At 38.2% G+C, this 11,294-nt stretch overlaps 2 protein-coding genes and 1 long non-coding RNA gene across 4 annotated transcripts; 1 reads left to right on the top strand and 2 right to left on the bottom strand.

The window, feature by feature from the left end:
* Positions 1-642: 642 nt before the first annotated feature.
* LOC145465819 (uncharacterized) lies at positions 643-3,872 on the bottom strand. 2 transcript variants are annotated; one of them, XM_081449579.1, is made up of 4 exons: positions 3,743-3,869; positions 3,021-3,241; positions 2,536-2,585; positions 995-1,981 (listed from the first exon to the last, which is right to left on the bottom strand). In XM_081449579.1, exons 1-4 carry the CDS (start codon positions 3,840-3,842, stop codon positions 1,909-1,911), a joined length of 444 nt encoding a protein of 147 aa, XP_081305705.1. In that variant the 5' UTR covers positions 3,843-3,869; the 3' UTR covers positions 995-1,908. The 2 variants fall into 2 exon arrangements, with proteins under 2 accessions (XP_081305704.1, XP_081305705.1); XM_081449578.1 differs by having other exon boundaries at positions 643-2,585; positions 3,743-3,872.
* A 14-nt stretch (positions 3,873-3,886) lies between these two features.
* Positions 3,887-5,296, bottom strand: LOC145465821 (uncharacterized). Its single transcript, XR_014041711.1, has 2 exons — positions 5,057-5,296; positions 3,887-4,923 (listed from the first exon to the last, which is right to left on the bottom strand). It is a non-coding gene; the product is annotated as an uncharacterized LOC145465821 (long non-coding RNA).
* A 91-nt stretch (positions 5,297-5,387) lies between these two features.
* Positions 5,388-11,286, top strand: LOC145465682 (uncharacterized protein KIAA1143 homolog). Its single transcript, XM_081449451.1, has 3 exons — positions 5,388-5,647; positions 9,149-9,388; positions 9,987-11,286. The coding sequence occupies exons 1-2, from the start codon at positions 5,398-5,400 to the stop codon at positions 9,358-9,360; spliced, it is 462 nt and encodes a 153-aa protein (XP_081305577.1). The 5' UTR covers positions 5,388-5,397; the 3' UTR covers positions 9,361-9,388; positions 9,987-11,286.
* The last annotated feature ends 8 nt before the right edge of the window (positions 11,287-11,294 follow it).

The raw sequence follows: 11,294 nt of genomic DNA, 5'->3' as shown, positions 1-11,294 counted from the left end.
CAATCACCACAGCAAGTGATCGTTGACTCATTCAAGCACTGCAAATTGACCGTCGCACCGGACGGCAATGAAGATCTGATGATTCACTGCCTAAAGCCCAGCCAACCTTGTGCGTGTAGCATGCTTAAACCGACCAAAGGGGTTATATTACGTAGTTCTCTAGGAGAGACAAGACCCTTCTGAGAGACTTCTGAGGGACTGACATATAAATATATTACGAAAAAACCCTGATCATATCTGACCACGATTTAGGAAAAATTAAATAAGCCCCCACCCCCCCCCCCCCCACTCCCCTCGAATAAGCGCCTTCCACCTTCTCCTAAATTTCTAAATAAGCGCCCCGGGCGCTAGTTCGAGGATAAACGCTAAATCGATTGTGTGATTGCTATGAAGATTAGATCGTTTTGTTTGTCAAGTATTCTTCCATTAGACTCTAAAATGTCAAAGAAATCGGTCATAGATTGCCCGTTCAAAATCGCAAATTTAGAAACGGACACCCGGCCCGATAAACAATCTTGCAATTACCACTATTCGGGGGATGTGTGTGGAAGGGGTGGGGCTTGAGGCGGCGGGAAGGGAAACACTGTGTCCTCTCCAAGGTGATAACAAACATAGGAAAGGAAAGAAAGAGAGAGAGGTGAGGAAAGAGACTAAAAGCTGTCAATGGTTAATGTCCCCCATCTAGAGGATATCTACGAGCTACATTTGTTTTTCAAATATTTTAGCTTTTCACATCTCCGTTATAAGTTCCAACAGGGAAGTGAACAAAACCGGTTGACATAATGTTAAATGAAAAAAAGATAAAGATAACGTTAACGACGAATAAGCGCCTTCACTTCCTTACTCGAATTCCCAAAAAATATGACGATAACACGTCACCACCATTTGGCAAGCATGGCATTTGAAAGGAATAAAAGAAACTGTGAGCAGCTGCTAAAGCACCAAAATGTTTCATTCTGACTACACTCATACGAGACATTCAATGTGAAAAGTTTATTTCAGACATGTCAGTCAGTCTTCTGATGCATGAAAGTCCTGATAGCGATAGAGCGTCCTCACGTATATACAGCAAGAGTAACGTGTATACTACGCCAGATACGAACAACCACTAAAAAACCCACCCTGCAGATTTGGCAAAAAAAAGTGGAAACGTATTCCTCGTCTAATGCAGCAGCACAATACCCCGAGGAAAGGGTACAACTAATCAAGCGACAAAACTTCACAAAAGTCCGTTAAAACGAAATACAGTAAAAGCCTAACAACACAATACAGCTAGAGAAGTTCAATCGAAGTTGAAAATTCTCAAAAAAAAAAATCACTAACAAGGTTAACCAAGGCACTAAGCGACCTAGAATAAATTAGTTTTCCCGCGGAGACCTCAAGGGTTCATTAAGCGATCTTTTCGAGCCGTTGCTAAGAAAAATTTATTCTCGTATAACCTCATCACTTTTAGTTAGTTTATGTGTGTTAAGTTTTTCATGCTCAGCAACACTAGTGATGGCGTCATCAGGCCACGCCCATGGTCATGTGACTAATACTGTCATTTTTAAGGTTTAAATAGTCAATCTAAATTGACTAATAGCAATAATAATAAGAGATATTCACAATGCAGCTGGGCGATTCCCGCTGCTGTAGTTAAGACAATATACAATTAATGTAATAATCTTAGGTAAATACCTGCCTTTCCCCACCCTTCATTGCACTTTCCCACTACCAGATCATTTTTCTAATGTAATTTTAACAGCCCTGTATCAACATAGTTTCAGTCAGTTAATGTCTCAAATAGTTCTGCTGGAGAAAACAGGTTTCCACACACCCCATTTGCTCTACTGGTTGTTGGATGTTGCTGAACAAACTCTTCCACCTCTGTGTCATCATCAAACAAAACAGTTCCAAAGAGAGGATTTCTCACACTTCTGCCTGCTGACTTTTTTCGGCCAATAAACAAGGCATCCATGGATTCAAGAAGGGTACCCTGAGTCTGCAAAGGTGTATTAATTAACACAGAGTGATTAGGCAACTGAACAATCTCTTTCTAGGTAGACCTAGATTGTCTATACAACTAGCTAGGGAAGTCTCCAAACAAGGCCCATAATGACATACTTCATGAGCATTCAGCAAAACAATTTCAAACAGGCTAGGGATTCAAAGCTAACTAGAAGTCCCAACAGTGAACTAAAGGTATAGTGTTCAAAGGTCATCAACATACAATCTCAGGCAATATCAGCCATTCCCATCTCCTTCTGTTTCAATCAAAGGATGTCAGATTGTCGCTTAAGACATTCACTGTACTTACAATATTGACCTCACCATTCTCCATACCTTGGGACATGCAGGACACACTATAGTTTCAACAGCATTACAAGCACTAACTGTGAACTTAAGAGTGGATAGTTTATGACAATATAACATGCAAAAAAACAGCAACATTGTACTGTTCAGAGCTCAACACTTAATACAAATAAATAGTAACTAGTACTACAAATGTAGTTCAATAATAAGTAAGGTGTAAGGAGACATAAAAATAGAACAAACCTAAATTCTTCAAGACTGTCTATGACCACTGGATATAGCTTTCTTTGGTTCTAAAAACAAACCAGTTATAGGTACAATGTAAACAGACAGCCATCGCAATCCTTGGAAAAAAATTGTCTGAAAAGGCACACATGCATATCTAAAGTAATGTACAAGCCACAACTTGTTGGTTATATCTTAAACCTAAATTTCATACCCACCGTGTTTTGAGGTAAGTATTCCTAAGGTAAAAACTAATGGTGGGATATATCAAAATACAGGAGGGTTCCAAAAATATAACAGAAATACCTACAAATGATGTGGTATCATCATTATATATACTGTGAGAAATAAGCAACGAGCACTGTCGTACTTCAAAAACAAGCAAGATTGTTTAAGGCACAAACAGCCTACTTTGCTCTTAAAACATGGAAGCATAAAGAAATAGATGCAGAAAATAAAGAATAATATTACAAGAAAGAATATGAATCAAAGGTGGTCCTCACTGAAAAGACGATAACATCATCTGTCAGGATCTCAAGGGCAGCACAGAAGTCTTTAACAGCTACTTGACACTCAAGATTCAGGGTGTGTAGTAGCTTCATCAAATCTAGAGTGAATGCCAACTCAGGCTTTGTTGGTGTTGCACCCCAAAGATTGAAACGTAACAGCCGCAGAAAATCGGGTTCACAGTTACAAAACTGCACCTTCACTTTTGTTTGATAGCCTACATAAATATAAATATAGATAGATTACATAATTTATACATGTATACATATGAAGAACTGTCTACAGAAAATGTGCACTGTCAATGAATATACACACCAGCAAGGCATGTTCTTACAGAACAGAATCCTAAAATTAACAATATACCAACTCACTGTTTGTTGCCTCTCCCACAAACAAGATTTACAACTACTATTAATATCAATTTGCCTCTAGAAGAATCTTAACATTACTGTTCGCTCTTTAGTACACACATCCTCATTTTCTCAAACTGGGGCTGAAAGATCAAAATTAAATGTACTTACGAAGAAGCCTATATCAGGATCTTAACATTACTGTATGCCCTGTGGCAGACACATCCTTTTCTCTTTTTTTTTTATAAATTGGGACTTAAAGATAAAAATTATATGTACTTATGAAGACTGATATGTAACATTAAATTGCTGTCTACATAAGATTAGACACTCCACGACACCATAGTAAGCTAGCTGACATATCTAACCTCGAGAGTCTACAACAGTTACTTCACGGAAAAGGACAGAGCTACCAGTAGTAGATGTACTAGAACAATGATGGTTGCCAAGTACCAAGATTCGCTCCATTTCTAAGGGGACATTGATCTTTAAACAAAACACATATTTAATTGAAACATTAAAAATACAATTTAGATCATTCAACATAACTATAAATCTGTAATACAACTGAATAAACTAATATGATTGCACCACACATCAACAGGCTACAATGCAACAGGTGTGTTGAATAAAGAAATCAGCCATTTCAATGCATGTGCTTATAAAAATCGTCAGCAGGCCATGATCTCCTACGAAAACAGGAGACCCCACTTTGTTTATGGAACACAACTTTAAATAGTTGGCCTTCATATCTTGGAAAGATCTCTAAGCTGACTTGGTGGGTCTTACACATGCTAATAATCTCATGAATGACAAACAATGAACTACACACAAACTACAAAATTAGGTGAACCTATATTTGTGGGTTGAGGCTGAGTCACTGATAGTCAATAAAACATGCACAGGGTGGACTGCAGATGCCTTAAAAGACCAAGCTTTTACATAACGAAGAAAACACAAATAGAAGAAAGGCAAGAGTAACCAAATGTCTTTGTAAAATTAAGGGCAAGGTTTGAACGTACTGTATCACGCTTACTTCTACTTTTCAAAACTTACAACTACAAAGTATAAACCGGAGAGAAGACTTACAGTTAAAATTTCAACGTGATGAAAAATGTTATATTTGGTGTGCCTTGAAACAGCACAAGACTTGCAACAGCTGACTGAAGGTCCACAGTCAAGACAACGACAGACACCAGCTTCTGATTCACAGAAGTGGCACCTCTCATCAAATAAAGACGCTTGGTTTTCAATTGTTGTTGCCAAAACACCCTCTCGTAGCTTTGACCAAGCATTCTCTGCTCTTTGCAGCCTCTGCTAGTGATTGGTGGTGGACGTCTCTGCTCCATCACTTTCATCTGATTGTTCCATGTCCGGTGCTGCAGCATTTAAATCAATTTCATGGCCCGGCTCATCGGCATCAGCATTACCACTAAACCCTATACCATTCGTCTCGCCAACAGCGTTCAGCCGCTCCAACCTGTTAGTTTGGACACCATCTTCTTGGTGATACCTCACGTTCACTTCTGCCCTAAAACGTTTCCTTCGGCTGAGGAATTAAAATAAAGGAAGGTAGTCATAAGCATAAGAAAGAGAAACCTCAGGTAAAGGATTAGCTGAATTTCAAAACAAAACGAATCGCTACATCACATTTAAGTTATCCAAAAAAAAAAAACACTAACCGGCCCATGACCTTTGCTTTCGTGTTCACGTAAATAGGAAAAATTCCCAGTATAAATCCCGAATACGCTCTTTTTAACTGAAAAAAGCTCTGTAGCTGTCCAAATTTCTCCTGTATGTGCACCTCCGGTCAAGCTGCCATTATGCTCGACTTCATATCATATATACCGTACTATAGTACGTACTACAGCGGCTGCTGCCCGGTAATTTGGGTATCATTTTTACGGGTGATACCCAGTGTGTTTCGAGTGAACCGGGTGAAATGACGGCATTTTGCCGCAGTCTTTGTTGGCAGCGGAAACATTTCCAACGTTAAAGGCCTGGTAACAAGATTATTTTCAATATGGCGGGCAGAAATGTGTCTTACTTGAAGCCAAAAACGCCTTCTTTTATTGCAAAATTCAAGGAAAAGGTTGGGTATCAAGAATCAGCCACAGTTGAAACAAAATTTGAAGAGGGTGAATCGTCTAAACTAGATGATAGAGAGCATGAAGACGAGAAACCCACGGTAGTATTGGGATGTAATGTTAGTGAAGCCGAGGCTGATGCTTTCATAACACGGTTAAAGGCAGAGGAAGACGCAAACGAAGAAGGTAATTTGTTGAAGACTTCTATGTACTTCATCCTTAAAGTTTTGAGACCTTAGTTATCCAGAGTAATTGTCAAGACGTTCTGTGGGATAATTGTACGTTACAGACCCTTAAGTTTAATGATATATTTGGAAGCGCCAGTATCATCTTAGTGAAAGAAGTCAGGCCGGGCCCCCGGTGTAGAGGGTGGGGGGGGGGGGGTGAGTGGTGGAGGCGAACTCTCAGATGAAAAGGTCAGGGGTGCCCATCGGAAAATTTGAGTTAAACCCCTACAGGAGACCATTCTGGGCATGGCTCGAGCTTTATTTGACCTGTAAAAGGTGCCGCTTAAAATGGAAAAGGCATGATTTCCAGCCGCTGTCCAGGAAAAGAGCCCCTACCAGTAGACCAGACTCGAGATACTGGCAGAAATTGAGCCAAAAAACAAAAATAAGAACATTCTCATTATCATTGTTTCTTTGAGTGCACCCCAAAAAGATACTTTGACAGCTGAAAATAGTGGCGTTTCGTCATGAACACCCTTAACCAGAATCCTTGATTTATACCCCTAAGTGAGACGACAAGCATCCCCCAACTTTTCATATGGGAGTTCCCCCCACTGGGGGGTGGGAGGGGGGCTGGCTAGACAACTTGGCCGTGCCATCTTCAGAATAACCGTCAAACCTTTTATTAGCAGTGGACCTTTTAAAACCCACTTTCAGTGTTACGTGCATAGGTGACATCTTTCGACATGTCATCTTTCTATGTAACTTGGCCAATGTCAAAAATGTAAGCACAACTGACTTCTTTATGGTGAAATTTGAATTTTACTGATGAAAGATGGATTTATTTGACATCAAAGTAAGGTTAGCAGTATCAAGAAGTCATTCCAGGAGAAATAAATCAACGGTTTTGAATGTTTACACCTTGCAAATATTAAAAGCGGTATTGGCCCAGTTCTACCAGAAGTCAGTATTGAGAGCAGATCAACCACATTAAAATCGTTTGAATTATCTGATAAACCGGGAAACATGCAAAGTCGGCAATATTCTTCAGCCATTTGAGTTCAGTAAGTATTGTTTATTTGTCATTTCTTCTGCTAATAATTGCAAAAATTCCTAGTTTCATAGTTAAATGGTCTTTCAGCCATTTTCATAGCATGTCAAAAGATAGTTGAATGATGTCGCCTATACACATAGCACTGAAAGTGGGTGTAATATCCAGCAATCAGTTGGCCTTGATCCTGGAAATTTACTTATAAGTGGTTGACTCAGATAAAACAAACAAACAAACAAACAGGACCTGGCCCATTGTCAACTTTTGGCTGACAGAAAACCATTCTCAGTATTTTTCTTGGCATGCCATATAACCTGGCCTACCATAAAATCCCATGTTAAAGCCCCCCCCCCCCCAGTTATAAGCTCCCCCCCCCGATATAAGCCCTTCTATTTGCTAACAAAGATATTCCAGATATAAGCCCATCTAATGTGTAAGTGCGTTCCTTTTGCCCTTCATCATCATCATCATCATCATCATCATCTTTATTTAAAAACATGGTAAATACATCAGGCATTAACAATTTAATAGATAAGCTACAACTTATTATGAAAGACTATGTATACAGATTAATCTTCTATAATTTAAAATATTGCTAGCTATTAAAGAAAAGTAAACTAAATTAAAGCCTGTTTTTCATGAATGCTGTGTCGGAATTAATTAACAATCATTGGAAATTAGTCAGAGATGTTGCTTACCTAGCAGTTGAGGGTAGACTGTTTCAGAGGACTGCACCACTATAGCCAAAGCTATTTTTGTCATGGCTAGTACATGGCAAGGGAATAGCAAGCTTATTATCAGAATTGCGCAAATGGTAAGAAGAAATCACATCACTCCACTGAATGAATTTCGAGGACAAATAATTGGGTGCGAGGCCACTTAAGGACTTATAGACCATCTCAACCTTTAGTTTTTGATGTTGAGTTTCTAAATTGTCCCAGCCTAATTCTTTAAATAGTTAGTTGACGTCAGCATCATAACAGTTACCCCAAACAACAGTACAATAGTCGAAGTGCGATTGAACTAACCCGTGATAGATGTTATGTAGAGTTGCAGGAGGAACACAGTGACTTATTCATTTAATAGATCCAATACCAGAAGAGATTTTTTTAGATATAGTGTTGATATGATTACTCCATGTTAAATTTTCGTCAATTAATACACCAAGAGACTTGGTAAAATTGACTCTGTTTAATTGTGTACCATTAATTTCCAAGTCTGGGAGAATGGATAGACTGTTCAATTTATGTCTTGATCCAATTAACATAAATTCAGTTTCTGTCATGTTAAGAGTCAATTTATTGGCAATGAACCAATGGTTTATATTTGACAAGTCCTGTTTTAAAGAAGCCTCAATGGAGCAGATGTCGTTGTCAGCATATGTTAGTTTGACGTTTCTTTACAAACATCAAAATTTTTAATCGAAAGTTATAGGCTAATAGGCTAATAGGGTAATAATGCGGTAATAGCGCTAAATGTAATGGTATGTTAGCTTTAATTTGTTTCTCAGATATGTTTTATCTCGTCGTTCTGAAACTTTTTATTCTACTTATATGCCCCCCCCCCTCCCCTTCCCAGATGTAAGCCCCCCTGTTTATAAGCCCACCCAAAACCAAATGAAGTTATATAAGCCCAGGGCTTTAACATGGGATTTTACAGTATATGCCCGGCCTATATCAATAATGTAAGCACAACAGATTTCTTTACAGTCCAACATGAATTTAACATCAAACTGAGGTTCCAGAAGTAACAAGAAGTCATTCTGTGAGAGATAAATCAAAGTGCTTTCAATGTTTACACCTTGCAAATCAAGTCGTAGTGGCCCAGTTCAGCTGGAAGTCACTTTTTAGGGCTGATCAACTACACTTTATTTGAATTATCCTGTTAATCAGGAAACACGTAAGGTCCACAATCTTCTTCAGCGAATTGAGTTCAGAAGTTATCATTTATTTGTCATTTCTTCCACTAATAATTGGACAACTTGCCAGTTTCATAGTTTAAAAGGGTCCTCCAGCCAGTTACAACAATCTATGTCAAAAGATGACATGTCAAAGATGATCGCTATTCTCTATTATGCTTATAACACTGAATTGCAGGTGTAATTTTGCTATCTGATTGTTGCATATCAACTCAAGAGCACAATTCATAGTAAGGGCATTCAAACCATGAACACTTGACATTTTTCGTATATTTTTTTTGGTGACCATAGAATTGAGGCTTTTGATATAATGTATAAGACTAGCATTTTTACAGTATAAAAATACAAAATACTCTTGTTAACAAGAAGAACCCTTATTCAATAATTAATAGAAAATGTACTAAAATTGTGTTCACACTTTCAGTGACCTCACTGTACCTTAACTGTACCTTAGACTGGGGTTTCTCTCTGAGTATAAAGGTTGAATACTGTTAGTTGAATCTGAAAGTAAAGGGGGGGAAAATCATGTTGTTTTTCTTTGTGTTTAACAGAGGAGAAGAGAAAAGATGCAGGGAGAAAAGACAGCACTGAAGACGCAGGCAAAATTGTTTTTAAGAAGCCATCTAAGAGGAAATCAGATGACAGTGAAAAGGACTTAAATTCTAACGCAGATGATAGAAAGAAATCCAAACCTACAAGTACTATGAAAAGTGTCAAGAATAAGAGCCTGCTATCATTTGATGAAGAAGAGGATGAAGACTAACAAAACTAAAACGCTGTATAGTAAAAAGGTGAAAATTGCTGATGTAGTAACATTTGACAGTAGCTGCACAAAAAGACAGAGACGATATAAGACTTGCCCAGGGCAAGCAAAATTTGAGTGCTACTTGTCCAAAGGGCAAGCTGGATTTCATGTCTTTTTCAAGCCTTTCAATCAAAAATTATTAGTTAATTATTTTTCCGCCCAATCAGCATTTAACAAGTGCATATGGACTGAACAGAATGCTCTCGTGGTAGGTCTAGTTTCTTAATTTGTGTTGGACATTGCCATGACAGAAAGATGTCATTGTCTCACACACAATACTACATCCCGGTTTACGTGATGTTGTTGCAGGATATTTTTCTTATCAAAGTCCTGTTAGCTAACTTCAATCATAAGTTTGACTGTATTATTCATACACAGTAAACAAAGAGTAACAAAACAGTAACAAAGAGCTTTCGAAATGTAACTGCCGACATCACTCATACAATAGCTTGTGCAACTTTTTCGAGCCATTTGGTTCCACCTTACTATATCAAGTAAAAGATCTTTGCATCTTTACAGGTGTAAAAAATGACACATTTCCTCTAAAACAAGAGAGTTTGTCTTTTGTCTTTTGTCCTAAACAGGGTCTTCAAGTATAGGCCATGGTTCTTACTTTGGTGAGATTACACAAGTTTGCCAAAAAATTGGTCGATATCAAGTCAGTAACATGAAGGCCGATATCAAGTCAGTGACTTGACATGGCAGGAAATACGGAAAGTAAAGGAGACTTGGTTAGTTGGTAATACTAGACTGCACTATAGTATACTGTACAAGGCAGGGAAAAGAGAGAGAGCCTGGCATCGAGTTTGGTTTCATCCCTAATGAGGACAAACCAAGTGCTTTTACTCGCCTTGATGTTAGCTACAAAAGAGAGTGTAACAGCTTCTTGCGAGACTAAAAACTAAGTTTCTGGTAGGATGAAAATTTGGAAAACAATTTAGAGGTTTAATTACTTTAAAACATTTAAAATCAATTGTAGCAAATCACGTGATGTGTTTCTGTCAAACCATCCTCAAGCAAACACTCAGCTACATTGCAATCAAGGGTGCTTTCTTTATATAAGTAAATTGTTTAGTGAAGAAGTATTTTAACATAAAAGATTTCATGTTCACAAAGTTAAAAGCCCTGAGCTCGCTATTTTCGATTTTATTCGCCCTCAGGACAGGTTACTTTCGAAAGTTAAAAGCCCTGAGCTTGCGAGTTTTTATTTTGGTCGCCCTTAGGGGCCGTTACTTTCGAAAGACAGTAAAAACCTGGTAAAGAAAGGCACAAATCTCGGTTACAAAATCAAAACACTTAATATTACAAACCGTACATAGAACTGATAGGATCTCAAAGAAAGGAACCAAATCATTGTTGTTCTGTCTTCAACGAAAAAAAAATGAAAGCATTTTAAAAATGAAAGCTCGGCCCAGTCTGTTCACAGACACTCTATTTTGCTTTGAGTTCGTCGAGGTCGTAAGTAAAAGTATTAACCGCAGGAATCTGCATTAAAAGCCCGAACGCAAGGAGGTGCCCCTGGGGAAAGAAAACAATAGAGGGTCTGTGGACTTCTTTTGAGAAACTGAATTCCTCGTTTCTCCAGAAACGGAAAATTCCGATTGGCATTATGGAAATTAACATGCCATCAGCTTATCAAAGATCCATCACGCTCTCGAAGAAAAATAACTCGTAGCAATAGAAATAAACGCTGTGGACAGACTAAGCTTGGCTTTAATCGGGGCTTTTTTAAAAGATTATTTCTACCTTTCCTTCTGGTAAGGTTATTATTTCTTTATAATATTAAGCTGAAAACCTGGTTTACATCATTTTGAAATGAATAAAGTCCCCTTTCATTGTCCGATTTTATTGCAAAAAAAGTCACGCCCTTATGCTTCCACGACGGCACTGGA

Source organism: Orbicella franksi, chromosome 13, assembly GCF_964199315.1.
Source record: "Orbicella franksi chromosome 13, jaOrbFran1.1, whole genome shotgun sequence".
Classification (NCBI taxonomy): domain Eukaryota; kingdom Metazoa; phylum Cnidaria; class Anthozoa; order Scleractinia; family Merulinidae; genus Orbicella; species Orbicella franksi.
This window is presented reverse-complemented; position numbering and strand designations above follow the sequence as displayed.